General features: G+C 24.5%; 2 protein-coding genes across 5 annotated transcripts in view; both read left to right on the forward strand.

Annotated features, from left to right (window-relative positions):
* The window catches only part of LOC117175672 (cilia- and flagella-associated protein 61-like), a 34,781-nt gene extending 31,439 nt beyond the window's left edge, over positions 1-3,342 (forward strand). The window contains exons 20-24 of one of the 3 annotated variants that reach the window (XM_033365403.1): positions 147-251; positions 329-406; positions 2,807-2,835; positions 2,920-2,985; positions 3,092-3,210. In XM_033365403.1, coding sequence (XP_033221294.1) covers positions 147-251; positions 329-406; positions 2,807-2,835; positions 2,920-2,956 — 249 coding nt within the window. In that variant the 3' untranslated portion in view covers positions 2,957-2,985; positions 3,092-3,210. Of the gene's footprint in view, positions 1-146; positions 252-328; positions 407-2,806; positions 2,836-2,919; positions 2,986-3,091 lie in introns of all 3 variants that reach the window. The other 2 variants (XM_033365400.1, XM_033365401.1) reach the window with 2 other exon arrangements.
* The window catches only part of LOC117175674 (homeodomain-only protein-like), a 101,099-nt gene that overhangs the window by 72,774 nt on the left and 9,741 nt on the right, over positions 1-18,584 (forward strand). The gene's annotated exons all lie outside the window — the stretch shown is intronic.

The following is an 18,584-nucleotide window of genomic DNA, read 5'->3' on the forward strand; positions in this document are numbered from 1 at the left end:
TTAGAAACTATGTTTAGTAATAAATTTGCTGACAAAAAATTAATTTTAATGTGATAATTATACTATTGTTTCACAAAAAATTTCAAAATTAATTTTAACTTACAAAAATGAATTTAAATTAATCAGAATGAGACCTATTTTTTTAGGGCGACGTTTGTGTGACAGGAACCTGCACTTCTGATATTGGTTATTTCAGAATACGGATAAATATTTATGGTTTTATTGAATCGTATACGTGTTTTAGTAAAAAGGTATATTTTTAAAATAAATGCACTATTATCTTTTCAAATCATTTGCATTGAATAAATTAAAAAAAATTTAATTCCAGAATTTCGAAGTTCAAAATTTGATATCCTTGTACGGAAAACACGAATCTTTATTAAATAATCTTAAAACCCGATTTCAAGTACGTTATATTATTTTTAAAAAAAGACTGATAAACATTTTTTTATTGTTCTTTTTAAAATTAAAGATTCAGAACTTTTTACTATTCTTATTCAAGTTCCCAGGAAAAGGATAAATTTTTTTAATTCATGTAACGCTTCACTGGTCTGGAAACAAACCGTATTTCATTTAGCAAATTCTGCATTTGAAATAATAAAATTTGGATGCAAATGCTTTTCGAATAATACATTTTTTCAAAAAGTGACTGAAGATTTATAAAATTTATAAAATTAAAAAAAAAATCATCTACTGGATTGAATTCTTTTGTGGAAAATTCATTTTTTTGTCAAAATTTCATTATTTTATTTTAAAATTCATCTCTTTGATTGAAAGTTAGTTTTTTGGTTATTAAAAATGGATTTTTTTAACGTAAAAATACAGCTGTTTCATTTTTTGTTGGAACTTGATATTTTTAATTAAAAATTGATCTTTTATAGTTTCAAATTCAAAAATTTCATTAAAAATTTTAGTATTTTAGTCTTTTGGTTTAATTCAACGGATTGAAAATTCATTTTTTTAAAGTAATATATTAAAATGAAAATTTTGACTGTTCCATTTTTGGGTAGAGGAAAATATTTGTTAGTTAACAATTTAACTATTTTATTTTAAATTCAACATTATGATTAAAAAATTCATCTATATATTTGAGGATTCAACTATTTTATTATCAAAAATTTTGTTGGTAGAAAAGTAACATAATTGATAATGAACTATTTTGTTAAAGATTTAACTTTTCGGGTCAAAAAGTCAACTGTCTTCTAAAAAATGTGTCTTTCTGTTTTAAAACTTTAATTGCTTTTTTGGAAAATTAAACTACTTGGTAAAAAATTCTTTTTTCTTTTGGTTTACTTAACGGTTTGAAAATACGGATTTTTTAAATTAATTATTTAAACTGAAAATTTGGACTTTTCCATCTCGGGTAAAAAAAAAGTTTTTTAGTTGAAAATTCAACTATGAACTTTTTTGTTAAAAATTTAACTTTTCGAGTTACAAAGTCAAACTGTCTTTAAAAAACTCTTCTTTTTCACTTGAGAATTCAACTTTTTTGGGTTGTTTTTAGTTTCTGGCTCAAAACGCGTCTTCTTAATTTAACAGGTTGAACATTGTTTTTATAAATTAATTTCTGAAACTGAAAATTTGGACTATTCCATTTTTTGTTAATATAAAACTTTTTTGTTAAAAATACAACTTTTTGGTTTAAAACTATTCTTTCTTGAATGAAAATTCATCTATATGTTTAAAGATTTAATTATTTTGCTAACAGTTTTCTTTTAGTGCTAAATTCATAATTAATTATTAAAACCCATCTTTATGAGTTGAAAATGATAATTTTTATTAAAGATTCAACTTTTGGTGTTTAAATTCCACTATTTTGTTGAAAATACGTATTTTTGTTGAAAAATTAACTATTTAGTTTAAAGTTTGACTACTTTGTGAAAAATTGCTATCATTGATTAAAAATTTTAGTTGAGAATTGATTTATATTGTAGAAAATTCTTCTGTTTGGCTTGAGAATTCAACAATTTGGTCAAATTTTATCCTTTTAATTAAAATTAATTTATTATACTGGAAATTTCCATTTTTGGGTTTAAAAAATCTTTTTTAGTTGAAAATTTAACTATTTGGTTAAAAATGCATCTTTATTTATTGAAACTTCATCACTTTAGTTAAGGATTCAAGTACTTAAAAAAAAATCTTTTTTGTGTGGAAAATTTTGTTGAAGTTTCAACATTTTGGGTTACAAATTTAACTGCCTTCCAATAATTTCGTCTTTCTATCCTAAAATTTCAACTGTTTTTGGTTAAATTAATGTTATTATTTAGTTAAAAATTAATTCTGTTGATATTTAGAATTTTTCTTTTTGGGTTTAAAAATTCACCTATTTCGTTAGAATATCTTTTTGGTGGAAAATTAAACTATTTTCTTGAAAATATAATATATTTTGAATCAGACTTGAACTACGCGATTTTTTTAAGGTGGGAGTGGGGTCAAAATAGCACAAAATTGGTTACGTAGTTTATGAACGACCTCTTACTGGATACGTGCATTTTTTTAAATGCGACTTGCAAGATTCGTCTCATTTAAATTCTATTTTAGGTTCGCCTCATTCAAATTCTATTTTGAGAGGATGACTTTAAACATTCTTTTCAAAGTGTAACAATTCGCTTTCGTCTTAAGACGACTGTTTTTTTTAATTTTATTCATGGAGATTCTGAATGTTTAAGTGAAAAAATAATTTACCTTTTTATCATTTTTTCTTGTTCTTATACTATAAAGAATTCGCAAATAGTTGATTTGTATTCATACTTTCGTGAGCCCTGGGCCACTGCTATTTTCTCTGACAAATTCGATTGCTTTCAAGGTGAAAATCGAGCTATTTTACTATCAGAAGTAAGGAATAAATTTATTAATTAAGAAAAAATGAATATAGGACAAACATTTTTAAAAAATAAAAATGTAATTTTATAATGATAGCTTTCGGGTGGTGAATGCTTGGTGGATGATATTATGAAAGCTCTGATCAAATCAAATTGGAATCAAGTAAGTCGCATGAAAATAAAGTCGATTTTTATCTATGTTAAAATAAATTTATTAGAAATATAATTTTCATTCACATAAATGATAATAAATTAATAAATTGATCCAGATTTCTGAAGAGGATGCAAAGAATATTGAAAACAAATTCATAGGATCAAGTTATCAAGAGGAAATTGAAAAAAATTTGATTGACTTTTTGCAATATTTTAGAGAAGAACTTCCAATGTATTGTATTCCTCAAAGAGCGAGAGAAATTTTGAAAGATTTCCAAGATAGTCCATTATTTACTGATCAGTAAAAATAAGAAAACTGGTCTATGAAAACTATTGTATATCAATTTAAAAAATGCTTAAAAATATTTTTCAAACGAGCTTTATTTATTAATTATAATATTTGAGATATTTATAAAATAAAACGGAAACAAGAAGAATTGTAATAAACAATAAAAAATCTTAAAAAGTATGCATAGTTGTTATCTTATAAAAAAGAATAAATAAAAAATGTCTGTTCTGAAGAACCTTGCCCTTTTTCTTATTTTGTATCGCTCAAATGCGAACGGAATTAATAGAATCCAATAAAAAAACTCGAATATTTTGTTTCATAACTTTATTCTTTCTAATTGAAAAATCTGCTACTATTTTTTTACTTTTGTTGAACATTCGCCCTTTTGGATTAAAAATTCAGCGGGATAGGTTAAAGTTGAACTACTTTCTCAAAAAATCATTTTTTTCTTTAATGATTTATCTCTTTGGTTGAAAGTTTATCTAATTGTTAAAAAATATTTTTTATTTGCAAAAGTTTAACTGATCTGTTAAAAAATCATCTATACATCCACAGAAATTTTAAATTGTAAATAATTGTTTAATAATAGGAAATAGTTATGTTTTTAACACTTCGCTACGTCCCTATAATTTTTAAACTTTCTAAAATTTTCTAAGAAATAAGAAAAATTCAGTTATGGGAAAAAAATTACTTTGGAGAATTCGAAAGAAAAAGAAGAAACTTTTTAATAATTGAGAAATATTTAAGAAGATTTCTGGGAAAATTCTATATGGCTTAGTTCTTATTATAAAAGAATAATTTTAAGTTTTTAAGATTTTCATATGTGTTAGGTAAACTGAAGTATTCAAAGTGTCAAGAGAATACAGCAAATGTTTTTAAGTTTCGTGAGAAAATTTTTAATGCTTGTTTTTTAACGAATCCTAAGAGAAAAGTGAAAAAGATTCCAAGCATTTTTAATTATTTCCCAAAATTAAAAAAAAAGTGTGAAGGATTTTAAAGCAAAATTTTACCATGTTAAATCATTCTAGAAGAAATTTAAGTAAGTATAAGAGATATTCAGAAGTTCTACTAAATTTAAAAAGAATTAAAACTTGTAAAGATTTTTTTACGAATTTGGTAAGGTTTCATGAAAATGAAAAAATGTAGGTTCCTTAAAAAATTACAATGATTTTTTATTTTGAAAAATGAATCTTAAGAGATTGCTTAAAAATATTTCAAAACATTTAAAAAGATTTTCAAACTTGTCAAAGAAAAATCGGTAATAAAGATTAGAAGGCTTAGAATGTCTGAAAAGGTTTAAAAAGGAATTTGCTTGACATTCGAGTTAAAATTTTGTATTACTTTTTATTTTGAAAAATGAACTTTAGAACAAAATAACAAAAATGTTTTTTAGACATTTCAAACGATTTTATAAAGTTTCAAAAAAGAGAATAGAAGATTTTAAACCAAAATGTTTCAATTTGGTGACAATAAAAAATATAAAAAATAAATCGAGTAAATTTAAGAGATATTTAGAAGAATTGAAAAGATTCAAAATGAATTTTGATTTATAAAAGATTTTCACAAACTTAGATTTTTAAGAGAAAAAAACTGTAGAATCCTGAAAAGAATTTCGATAGGTTTCAAGAACATAAAAATTTCTTTAAACTCCTGGGAAAATTTAAAAGATTATAAGGCGATTTTTTTATGTTTTGAATGATTTTTAAACTCTTAAGATAAATCCGGAGCAGCTAACAATATTTTTAGGAATTTAAGACGATTTAAATATAGATTAAAAATACTGAAAAACTTGAAAAAATTTCCGAAAATTTTTCAAATACTTCTTGATTTCTTCTAAATTTCTTAAAGCGTGAAAGATTTCTTTTAAAAGACTCGAATTTTCCCTGATACATATTTTGTAAAATCCTGTAAGATAAAAAAATTTCTCTAAAATCTTCTAGATTCCTTTTTGACAGATCCGAAATATTCCAAAATATTTTTTTAATTTTCTTGATAATCTGATAAAAATTATATTTATATAAATTTTATTGCAAAGTGATAATACTTATTTTCTTGTTCTTAATATTTATAATTTAATTTAAACACTAATTTTCAAGTGAAATTTTTATGTTGGATTATTATTAATATTATAATATTTTAACTGAAAATGTAAAGGTCCATTTTTGTTTAAAAGTTAATCTGTTTGAGTTGTGAATTCATGTATTTGGTCGAAGATTTGTCATTTTTGGCAGAAAATTAAACATCTCGATTGAAATTTAATTTTTAGTGGTTAAAAATGCAAATGTTTGATTAAAAATTTACCTCTTCTGGTAGAAATTTAATATTTTTTGGTAGAAATTACAACTCCTTGTTTAAAGAATAATCTGTTTTAGTTCAATTTTGAAATATTTTGTTGAAAATTTGTATTCGGTATTTAAAAGCAATAAAAAACCAAGTAAAATAATTTATAGACATAAAACGTTCTAGGGCAACCTCTAAACACTTTTTTTCTAAATAAAATAAAATTTATGGCAGTATTTTGTCATCAAAAGAGAGGATGATTGTGTGCATTCGATGGCCTTGTTCGAATAGTTACCTTCAAATTCGACTGTCTAAAAACCGTCTGAATTTAGGAGGCGGTTTTCTGCAGTTTACCTCTCCCCTGGCCAAAATTCCAGGCAAATTCTAGTATTAAAATAATATTTAAACCCCATAATGGAACTTTACAAACATTTATAATAAGCTAAAAGCGCTCAAGAATCAGACATTTTGAAAAAAGCAGTAAAATCAAAGAATTTCTATCAGAATTAACTGTAAAAAATAATCAGGGCTGTCACATAGTGACTATTAGTCGCTTTTTATTCAGGTCACCTTTTCGCCCATTTTTAAAATAAATTGTGGTATTTTGGTAAATGGTATTTCTAAAACTTCTAAAATCTAAGGCAGTTTCAAGAGTTTTTGATTTGAAATATTTTAAGAAATTTCAAAAGATTCCAAAAATTTTTTTTATTAATTTCATTAATTTGAAGGGATTTTAAAGCGTTTGAAATATTTTGAGATACAAAATTTCTCAGAATTTCGGAGGATATGGATATTTTTAAAGATTTCACAGAATTTTATAACATTTCTTACGATTTCAATGATTTTAAGGGATTTCAAAGCTCTCAACGTATTTTATATATTTTCCAGGATTTGGGAAATATAATAGAATTTAACGGGATTTTACAATACTTTAGTGATTTTAAAAGAATTTAATCTCGAGAAGTGGCGGATTTTGTAGGTTTTCAATTATTTGAAGAGGTTTCTAATTATTTTTTGGAATTCACCCTGAATTATTTTTAATTCTTTAGAATTCTTTTGATTTGGAATTTGCCCTAAATTCTCATAATTTATCCTAAACTCTTTTAATATATCCTGAATTCTTTTAAGTTCTTTTGAATTCTTCCAAATTCACTCGATTTTATTCAATTCAATAGATTAAAAAAAATTTTGTTTCATTCATCTTGAAATCTGGTAAACTCACTTTAAAAGCGTAGGAATTTCAGCAAATTCTTTTAAATTTCCTTTTAAATTATCTGAACTCATTTGAAATGACTGAATTCGAATAATTTCTTAATAGTTTTCAATTCACTTGATTGCTTTTTAATTTTAGCTTAATTTTTTTAATAAATTTCATCGAATTCTTCTCACTTCCCTTAAATTCTTCTAAATTAATTCAAATTTTACTGAAATAATTAGATTTTTTCAATTTAAAGAAAATTTGTAATTCATTTTAATTCTTTTGAATTGCTTTGTCGGCTTAGCTACCTTTTTGTCTAAAAATTAGTAGCATTTCAAAGATTCGAAGTGATTTGAAAATTTTTTTGGAATCACCCTGAATTCTTATTAATTCACTCGTAATTCTCATTAATGCATCTCGAATTCTTTTATATTTTCTGAATTTCTGTTGATCTTTTTTCATTCACTGTAATTATTCTAAATTTACTCAATTCTAATAAAGTCAATGGATTATAAATTTTTTTTCCTATTAAAATTTTTTTTTTCAATTCACTTCATTGCTTTTTAAATTCTGCTTGATTTTTAATAAATTTCATCGAATTCTTCTTAACTACCTTAAATTATTTTGAATTCACTCAAATTTTAATAAAATAATTGGATTTAAAAAAAGTTGTTATTTATTTGAATTCTTTTGAATTGTTGTGTATTTATTATTCACTCTTTTGCTTAAAAATTAGTAGCATTTCAAGGATTTGAAGTGATTTGAATTTTTTGAATTAATCCTAAATTCTTTTAAATTCTCTGGAATTCTCTTGAACTTTTTTAATTCACTTTAGCTATTCTAAATTTATTCGATCCTACTGTCAATGGATTTAAAAAAATTGTTTCACATGTTTTGATTATTTTTAATTTATTTCATTGCTTTTTTAAATTCAGCTGGATATTTTATGAATTTTTTATCGAGTTCTTCTTATTTTTTTGCAGCCCTTAGTCAGTTTTTTGGTTAGAGATTAGTAGAATTTTTAATGATTTTAATTTTTTTTGGAATTGACCCTGAATTCTTATTAATTCACCTTAAATTCTTATTAATGCACCATGAATTCATTTGAAATTTCTGGAATTCTCTTGAACTTTTTCAATTCACTTAAATCATTCTAAATTTATTTAATTTTACTTAAATTAATGGATTTTTTCATAGATTTTTCATATTTTTAAATACTTTTTTTCAATTTACTTGATTGCTTTTTTTAATTCAGCTTGATTTTTGATGAAATTCATCGATTCATTTAAATTCTTTTAAATTGTTATGTACTGATTGGTCACTTTTTTGGTTATAAATTTAAAATTTTATTCTAAATTTTCTACATTCTACTTAAGTCAATTGATTTTTTAAAAATATTTTCGTATTTTTAAATTACTTTTAATTCACTTGATTGCTTTTTAAATTCAGCTTGAGATTTTATGATATTCATTGAATTCTTATTTCCTTTAAGTTCTTCTAAATTCACTAAAATTTTACTCAAATAATTGGATTTTTTCGATTTAAAAAAAATGTAAATTTCTTTTAAACTCTTCAGAATTGTTTTGCAGTCATTAGTCACTTTCTTGGTTAAAAATTAGTAGGGTTTCAAATATTTGTATTGATTAAAATTTTTTTTTGGAATTCACCCTGAATTATTATTAATTTACCCTGAATTCTTTTTAATAAATTATCTCGAATTCCTTTGATTTTTTCTAATTCACTTTGGTTCTTTTAAATTGACTAAATTATACTTAATTCAATAGCTTTTTTTAATGTTCATAATTTTTTATTTAATTTATCCTGAAGTCTTTTAATCTCACCTTAAATTCTCAGGAATTTCATTAAATCCCTTTGAATTCTCTTAAATTTTTCTAAGCTCATTTCAGATTACTAAATTTAATCAAGTTTTTCAATATTTTAAAATTGTTTTCAATTAATTTGTATTTATTTAATTCACCTTAAATTTTCATAAATTTCATCGATTTCTTCTCCCTTCCCTTAAATTTCTATAAATTAATTCCTGTTTTAAGGAAATCAATCGAGTTTTTTTAAATTTAACTTGAACTGTTTTAAAATCTCATAGATTTCTCCTGAATTTGTTTTTTACCTGAGTCTTAAGTGGAACTAAAATCAGGCTACTGGTAATTCTTCTAATTTTTCAGGACTTAAACCAAATTTAGATAAACTTAATTTTGCAGGGTGTCAAGAAAATAAAAAATATATTCTAAAGTTTCATGGGAAAATTTCTAATGATTTTTTTACTAATGAGTTCAAAGAGAACATTGGAAAAGATTACAAAGCGTTTCAAATTATTTTCTAGAAGTAAAAAAAAGTGAAAAATATTTTAAAGGAAATTTTTTCCACAATATATCATTTAAAAAAAATTTTTATTCCGGTTCCTAAAAAAATTCCTTAAGAATTTTTAATTTGAAAAATAAACTTTAAGAGAAAATGGAAAAATATTTCAAAACATTTCAAAATATTTCCTTAAATTTCCAAAAAGAGCGAAAGATTTTAAAGCAAAACGTTTAATTTTATAACATTGAAAAATACAAAAAAAGAAAATAAAACCATTTAATTCCATAAATATTGCGATGATTTGAAGGGAATGAAGAAGATTTTTAAACTTTAGAAGATTTGACAAAATACATATTTATGTTAAAGTTTGTAAACAACAGCAAAAACCCAGACTTAACAAACCCGATCGTCTTGACACTAACATTTTTCTGAAAAATTAAAAATGATAGATACAATTGTAGAAAACATTTTAAGGCAATTTTTTACATTTCGAATAATTTTTCAAAATGTTAAGCAAAATTTGAGTCAGCTAGAAATTTTTCCAAGAATTTAAGAGGCATGGAATAGATTAAAAATATTTTATAACTTGAAAGCATTTCCGAACATTCATAAAATAGGTTTTATTTCTCTGAAACTTTTAGAAGTCATAAGCATATTTTAAAAGGGATCGAATTTTTCCTAATATTTTGTAAACTTGTGTAAAATAATTGTTTTTCTTTTTGATTTTATAGATTTTTTTGACTCATCCGAAATATTCATAAATATTTGATAATTTTCTTCAAATTCCTAGGAAAGTTTGGAAGATTTTGATGTGATTTTTTTTTATTTTGAATGATTTTTAAAAATTCTAAGAAAAATTGGAGTCACCTAAAAATATGCTTTGGAATTTAATAAGTTCTGCATAGGTTAAAATCATTTCAAACCTTGGAAGCACTTCCGAAATTTTATCGAATATTTGTTATTTCTTCCAAATTTCTAAAAGTCATGCATGCTTTGAAAAGTCTGGAATTTTTCTTGTATTTTGTAAAATCCTGTAAACTAAATAAATATAATTTTTTTTAGATCTTTTTGAATCTGTTTTGACAAATTTGCAATATTTAAAAACCTTTCCTAATTGTGCCATGAAAATTATAAAATTTCTATTTGTATAATTCTAAAAAAACACTGCTAATACTTCTTTCCTTGTAAGTAATTTCAATATTTGTCATTCAAAAAATATTTAAAAAGCATTGCTGAGTTACATAAAAATCTTGTTTTATTTATTTCTATACTTCAATTTATCTTTAAAATCCGTATTTTTATTTAGAAGACGTTTATTAAGTTTTTAAAAATAATACAAAAAATGTGACGCAACTGCAGTTAGGGGGGATGGGGGATAAAAGGATAAAAAATAATATTAGAAAATTTTAACAAATAAATAGTTATTAAAAAATTCGGTAAGTGATAAAAATTAGTAGAAAAGTTAGCACGCGCATATAATAATATAGTATAATTGATATTTTAATATCTTGAGGTGAAAATTGTTTACTTTTTCTTATTTTCAAACTCTTCGCCCATAAAACTGCAAATTTTAAACTTAAAGAAACTGAAGAAATAAATTGTAAACGAACTTGTAAAAATACTTGAAATAAATTTTTTATGTTTATAAATAGGAATTGACGGTCAGTATAATGTTCATCCTGAAAGGAAATATCCAATCTTGGTACTGAATATACGTCAGCTTAAGACCTAATTCGGAAGTGATTTCTCGAGCCGAGGCTAAGATGTTACCATTCTCTAGAATAAAAACCTCGATCAGGTCTCATTATACAATTGTACAATTGTACTGCTTGTTATTCTCACACTTGTTTTTAAGAAATTTCATTCCACCCATTCTATCCGATCGATTAACATATTAGCAGAGTGTCGCGAATGGTTACGAATTTAATCAAAGGTAAGAGATCTGAGATATGTTAATTATGTAAGAGCTTACTGGAATTTCCACGTGGGTGATCGGTTTCACTCACATTCACCTTTCAGCGCTTTCATTTCTACTGTAAAATTTATTTCCCACTAGAAACTGTGTCCCTTTCCTCATATCTTCTATCGAAAACATTTCCAATCAAACAAAAAATCTAAAATACAAATATACGGGTCGGGTGCTCTTACCACTAAGCTACTGGAGAGATCGAAAGAAGCATTTTTTTCAGATATACGCTGCATTTTGCTAGGTGTTATATTTAATTAATTTACAAGGAATCTGAATTGAATTGTATCAAACATAAAACATTGTAAAATGCAGTGCAACTCTTTAAAGAGGTTCTTATTTTTATTTCTCCAGTAGCTTAGTGGTAAGAGCACGTGACCGGCAATAGGTAGACGTCTCGTTCGATTTCCAACGGAGCGAAGAAGATCTTTTTTAAATAGAAAATTTAATTTAAACCATTTTTAATTCATATCTCCATCTTGTATGGAAAGACGTTCAAGAATTTCTGTAATTTAATCAAGGAATATGACTTTGATACCATAAAAAAAGAACAATCTTCGAGCAAAATTGTAATGATTACATCTTCATTAAAAAAAATAATAACTTTTAACTAAAATAAGAAACGAGTTTTCAACACAATATTAAATTTTTCAACCCAAGAAATGAAATTTCAACTAAAATGTTGAATCTTCAACAACAAAAATAAATTTTTAACCAAAAAAGACCAATATTAAACAAAATACATGAATGTTCAACTGGGAAAAATTAATTTTTAGCAAAAAAATAGAATATTTAAATTTTCAATCAGAAAAATAAATTTTTAACCAAAAGAATGAGTTTTTAACAAAATGGTTAAATTTTCAATCAAGGAAATGAACTTTTAACTGAAATTATGAATGATCAATCAAAAAAAAAATTTTAACCGGACAATACAACTTTTGAACAAAATACATGAATATTAAACTAAAAAAGATCAATTATTAACAAAAAATTGAATAGTTACATTTTCAATTAAAAATATAAATTAAACAAAAAAGAAACAATATAGTTAAAACTTTTATAAAATAAAAGGAATTTTAAACAAATAGATAATGTTACAAAAAATCATATTACTTTCCTACTAAAAGCACAAATTTTCAATAAAATAGAGGAATTTTTATCTTCAGCGGATAAATTTTTAAACTAAAATAAAAATGATAACATTTCAGTATTCAAATAATTTTTCAACCCAATAAAATAAACTGTCAACAAAATAGGTAAATTATTCAACGAACAGATACATTTTCAACCAAGAAGAATTAATTCCTATAAAAAAGAAAAAACTTTAATTAACAGAATAAATAATATTCTATAACAAAGATTAATTTATAACAAAATATGTAAATGTTACACTAATAAAAGATTAATTTTTAACTATAGTTAGAATAGTTAAACTTCCAGTTAGAAAAATAAATTAAAAAAAATTTTTTTTTTCAACAAAATAGTTAAATTTTCAACTAAAGAAATGACATTTTAACCATAAAGATAAAGCTTCGATTAATCAGATAGATTTTCTACAAAAAAAGGTAAATTAAAAAAAAATTCTACGAGATATTTAAATTTGTAACAAAAAAAAAGAGAAGATTTTCAACTAAAATGATAAATTATCAACAAAGAAATTAGTTTCACTTTCAACAAAGCAGTTGACTTTTAAAAGAATAAATATGAATTTTTAACAAAAAATATAATAGTCCATAATCTAATCAAAGAAAATCTTAACTTGAAACAAAAATAGTTCAATTAAAAAAAAGATGAATTTTCAGCAGAATAGTTTAATTTTCTACTAAAATAATTACATTTTTATCTGAAACTACAAATTTTAAAACAACTAAAATTAATCTTGACAAAAAAAAGAATTTTCAACTGAAAAAAAAATCAACGTTTGAGCAAAACTATATTTAATTTTTTACCAAATAGCTAAATTTGGATCCTACAAAGATAAATTTTCGACCAAGAAGATTAATTTTCTTCCAAAAGACGAGATTAAAAAGAAAATTTTACAAACGAAGAATGGAGCAGTTAGTATTTTAGTTGAAAAATATAATTTTTAATAACAAAAAACAAATTATCAACGAGTGGAATCTAACGAAAAATTACGAATTTTTAACTAAATAGCTCAATCCTAAACCAAAATGAATAATTTTAAGCAAACAAAATTAATTTTTTGCCCAAATTAAGTAAATTATCAACAAAATACATGAATTTTCTACTAAGTAGTTGTATTTTTTAATTGTCAAAGAAAGAATGCAACAAAAATGGAGAAGCTACACTTTCAGATTTAAAAAATTAACTTTGAACCAAAAAGAACGAATTTCCTATAAAATAGTTATTTTTTCAAATAAATAGTTAAGATTTTCATTAAAAATGATTTGTAAATTAAGCATATTAAATTTTTATCAAAAACAATGATTGTCTATTTTTTTCTAATTCTGAGCTTTTAAACAAATTTAAAAAAGATTTCAAATCTTTTTTCAAAAACGGCTTTTTGAATTTAATTTACAATTTTAGTTTTTACATTTTACTTAAATTATTTTTTAATTTAGTAATAATCATTTGATTGAATTATCATACTGTTTTTGAGCAAAATGAGAGAGATGACATATTTTTTTCGAATTTGCCAAATCCCGAATGTTGAAAAATGTCGAAAAAATACTTAACAACAAGGAAATATCCCGAAAAATAAAAATTCCCAAAAAAGGAAACTACCGAAAATATTTATTCCCGAAATTCTAAAACTAGAATTTTAAAACTCACAAGAGAATTTGATTTCCAAGTATTCAAATTCCCCCAAAAAAAGCGAATTGTCGAAATTTCAAGTTGGCGAAATTAATAAAATTTCGAATTTTGAAATTCTCAAAAGTGGTAAATTGGAAAATTTTCAAATTCCAGCAAAAAAATACAATAGTCAAAATTTGGGTATGAATCGCCCCTTTTCCAGCTCCCTATATTCGTACTAAAAAAATTCGGCTGTTATTTGTACCGAAATTTCGGTAAGCGTAGTCACATTCTTTTTTGTTACAATAATCATTTATTTTATGTGGGATGATTATTCTAAAGCGTACTATCAATACTTTTCCTTGTAAATTTGAAAATTCAGCATTTTGCTATTGTCGGGAATTTGATAATTTCGAATTTTATTAATTTCCCAGGTTTATCTTATTGGGGAATTTGAAAATTTAAGTTTAAACATTTTGCCGAATAAAAAATTTCGTTAATAAATATTACAGTACTACTTTGAAAATTCGGAAAAATTAGTTTATCCTAAATAAGATAGGTAGTTAAAAATTTTTAATTGATACTTGAACTTTTTTTAATTTCTACAAAGAACGAAACCGTATCTTGGAAGTGAAATTTTTTAACCTTATACGATGAAATTATAAAATTTTGTGTGCATTTTTTATTAATTTTTTACCATTGTATACGAATAGCGGGACCTGGAAAAGTGTCTACCGAATTTTTTTACAAATAGCAGCATTTTTTCTGTCCATTTGTCCCACTTTGTTAAATGTTGCAAGTTCAAAGTCAAATCTAAAAAAATCGTAAATGTTTATTAAGTTTAAACTTGAAATCGACCTTGAATGAATATTTCAAAAATAAATTTTTTCTTTTTTCGAGTGTTTCTTAAAATAACCGAATGCACTTGAACAATAATTCTAAATAAAATCCTGAGATCACTTCGTCATTATTCCAGTTTTATTGCCAGAATTCAAAACCAATTCGGTAATATTAGATCGACATTGACCTGAACGTCTTCAAGGGTTTTGGACCCGATTCAAAAACACAAAGTCGGCAAAGGCAGTGACGTAATTTTCGAAGGCACATACGGAATATTAAGTAGAAATAGTCTCAAGTGGATCATACAGTTGACTCATTATAAACTTTAAAATAAAAAACACTACCAATTTTTTTAAATTTAAATATTTCCTTGAAAACCATTTTCTGAAAACGTACAAAAGGTACATAACAGAATTAATCAATTTAAACAAATTTCTAGGTTGGAACCTTTTTTTCAAATCAAGTGAGAAAAATTAAAAATTGAAATGTAACCAATTATGGAGCGAATCAGAGCCACAGTGAAGTTAGCTAACGAACGCAGCTCGGCTCTCACATGCGGAGAACCAAGGGGCCGCCAGAGAGGGGGGCGTCAAGGAACGTGCGTGTCCAGCGTGCGCGCGCACACTTTACGCTGATCTCCGCATGTGAAAGCCGAGCTGAGTTTGTCAGCTAACTTCACTGTGGCTCTAATCCGCCCCCACTCATTAATAATTATTATTTAAAAATAACTATGTTAGTTAACTGCAACTGCTTAGTTGAAAATTTGCCTTTTTTAGATTAAATTCAAATGTTCGTTCTTTAAATTTTTTAAATATTACATTTTTATGATCCATTCAAACTTGAAATCCATATCTACGGGCACGGAGCAACAGAGCGCTAAACAACAACAAATGCTCTAATTGTTTAAAAAATGGTTTTACGAAAAAACAAAAAAATGCAGATCTAGATTTTTTCGAGAGGAATGCATTGGTGCACTTGGTTTTTCGATCCGATGTATACCTTGTTTATAACAATTTTGTTTATAACAAAATGCACATCGAGATACTTCCGTGACGAATCCAGATGTGTTTTTACTTGTTTGATGCGACTCTTAGTTTTTTTTTTAATTAATTACACAACTTTGAAATCCATATCTGTGGCAGACTTCAACGGTTTAAGTCTTTTGGCATCTCTCTAACGGAAGTCTGTTGTTTCTCTCTTACGCACTGTCTGTACTTTCTCTCTGGAATTGCGTCTCCCTTTTGTGCTCCTCGCGTACAATTTTACTTCTGTTGTGTGGTCCAACTGTTTCACAGATCTTTAAAAATTTTTTTCGTTTAAATCTGAACTGAATTAATAAACCCAATAAGAAGTTCCAAATATTTTTTGTTGCAACTTAATTATTTGTGATTAAAAAGTTTACTATTTTATTTTATATTGCTGATTCATCTTTTTGAATACCAAATTGGTTAAAAATTTAAAAACTTTGTTAAAAATTCGTCCTTTTAGGTTGAAAATTCAATTATTAGGTTCAATATTAACTTAATTGTTAAAAAATCATATTGTCGGGTTAAAAATGCAATTTTTTATAGAAAATTAGTCTTTTTCACTTGGAAATTCTACAATGCTGTTACATTTTTTTCCTTCCTGAATAAAAAATCTTTTTTGGTTGAATATTAAACTCTTTTATAAAAAATTCGACTTTTCGGTTTGGAAATTCATCCTTGGTAAAAATGTAGACATTTTTGGTTAAAAGCGCAACTTTTTTGTTGAAAACCAATCTGTTTTGGGTAGAAAATTCAACTGATTTGCTAGAAAATAACTTTATAATAAAAATTTATATTTTGAAACTGAACAATTAACTAAAATCTTTGTTGGTTGAAAATTTAACTGTTTTTTCCCATCTTTTTGGTTTAGAAATTCATCTGTTTTAGTAGAAATTTCATCTTTTTGATGAAAATGCAACAGTTTTGTTTAAAACTCTTATTATCTGGTTCAATTCAACTTTTTTATTTATAACTAAAATATTTTTTAATTTAATTCTTAAGATAGCGACTAGTACATTTTTTGTCGAAAATGTATCTTTTTTGGTCAAAAATTCAACCGTGGTGTTGAAAATTCGTCTTTTTGGATAGGAAATCTATTCTTTTGGTTTCAAATTTAATCTTTTGGTAGAAAAGTAATCTTTTTTTGTTGCAAGTTCATTATTTTTAATTTAAAATTCTCCTATTATATTTTTGTTTCAGGATTCATCTTTCTAATTATAAATTCTATTGAATATTCTAAAATTCGTCTTTTTGGATTCAAAATTTCGCTATTTTGATAGGAAACTGAATTATTTGGTTTATAATTGACTTTTTTATTAAAAATTAGTTTTGGCAATTTTTTCTTTCAGGACTAAATGAATCTGGCTAGGACGAAAATTGAACTCCATATTTGAAAATTCGTCTTTTTGGTTTAAAATTAATTTTTTTTTTAATTCAATTTTTTTATTAAAATCTAGAACAACCATTACATTTTCTGTCCCGAATTTATATTTTTGGGTTGAAAAGTCAATTGTTTTGTTGAACATTTGCCTTTTTTATCGAAAATTTGTTCTTTTGAATTCAGAATTCATTTTTTGTTAGGAAAGTAACCTTTTTTGATTGACAAAATTCTTCTAAATTGAAAAATCCACTACTTTTGCAAGAATGAATCTCCTGTGATTAACAAATTTAATTATTATGTTAATAATTGAACTATTTTGTTAAAAAGTAATGTGTTTTGTTTAAAAAATCAAATAGTTTATAAAAAAATTCGTATATTTCGCTTAAAAATTCGAAAATGTGGTCACATTTTTTTCCTTTTTAAATAAAAAATCTTTTTAAGATGCAAATTTGTCTTTGTTGTTTGAAAACTGCACTCTTTGGTTCAAGATTCACACATTTTGTAAAAAAATTGTCATTTTCGGTGAAAAATTAATCTTTCACTTTGGCGCTAAGAATATTGAAGAAAAAATTATAAATTTGAATTTATGTAAATGTGAAATTTGCTTCGGTAGGAAAACCGATCTTATCATAAAAACATGAATTTTTGATGAAGGTTCAACCTATTTTATTTTTACATTTAATCTTTTTTTTCCAGCCCACCTATAGTGTTAAAAGAGGTAAATGAACTTTCTGAAGATATTTATTTTGTTTTTAACTTTGCTCTTTTTAAAATTTTAAGAATAATTTATACTATAAAATTAATTAAAAACATTTTTTAGAGCGATTTTGGCACAATTTCATTTGCTTCTTACTAGAATATATTTCAGTGGAAGATTTTAAGACAATAAATTAGCATTAACTATTGCTCCAGTTTCCTCGACACAATCCTCACCCACTTTTCTGACCATGGAATACTTAATAAGCAATTATTTTAATTTTTAATTTATTCTGAACCCAATAAACTCTAATTCCATAACAATTATTTTTTTTCAATTTTAAAGTTATAAGAACACAGAAGAAAAGTTCAGACTTCACCGCAAAAACTAATCTCAAAATAGGGGAAATTGGGTGATTTTTTACAAAAACATTGAATAATAGGGAAATAAATTCTTTTAAATAAAAATAATTCTATATGTACCATAGTCCTAAGATTTTAGTATGAAATATATTACATTTTTAATAAATTAGTGGCATTTTTAAACAAAAAAGATTAATTTTCGATCAAAAGTGATGAATTTTCAAGAAAATATGTTTAAAATATGTTTTTTTTTTATTCTGAGAAGATACATTTCCAACCATGAAAGATGAATTTACAACCTCCAACATAAAATATTAAACCATAAGTCCAAAAAGACGACTTTTCTGAAAAACAGTTGAATTATGAACTCGAAAATATGGATTTTCATGGAAATAGTGCATTTATTCTCAATCCCAAAAAGACGATTTTTAACCAAAGTGGTACATTTTGTAACATAATAGTTGAATTGATAACGTGATAGTTATATACTCAAAAAAA

The sequence above is a fragment of the Belonocnema kinseyi genome, chromosome 6 (assembly GCF_010883055.1).
Source record: "Belonocnema kinseyi isolate 2016_QV_RU_SX_M_011 chromosome 6, B_treatae_v1, whole genome shotgun sequence".
Lineage (NCBI taxonomy): Eukaryota > Metazoa > Arthropoda > Insecta > Hymenoptera > Cynipidae > Belonocnema > Belonocnema kinseyi.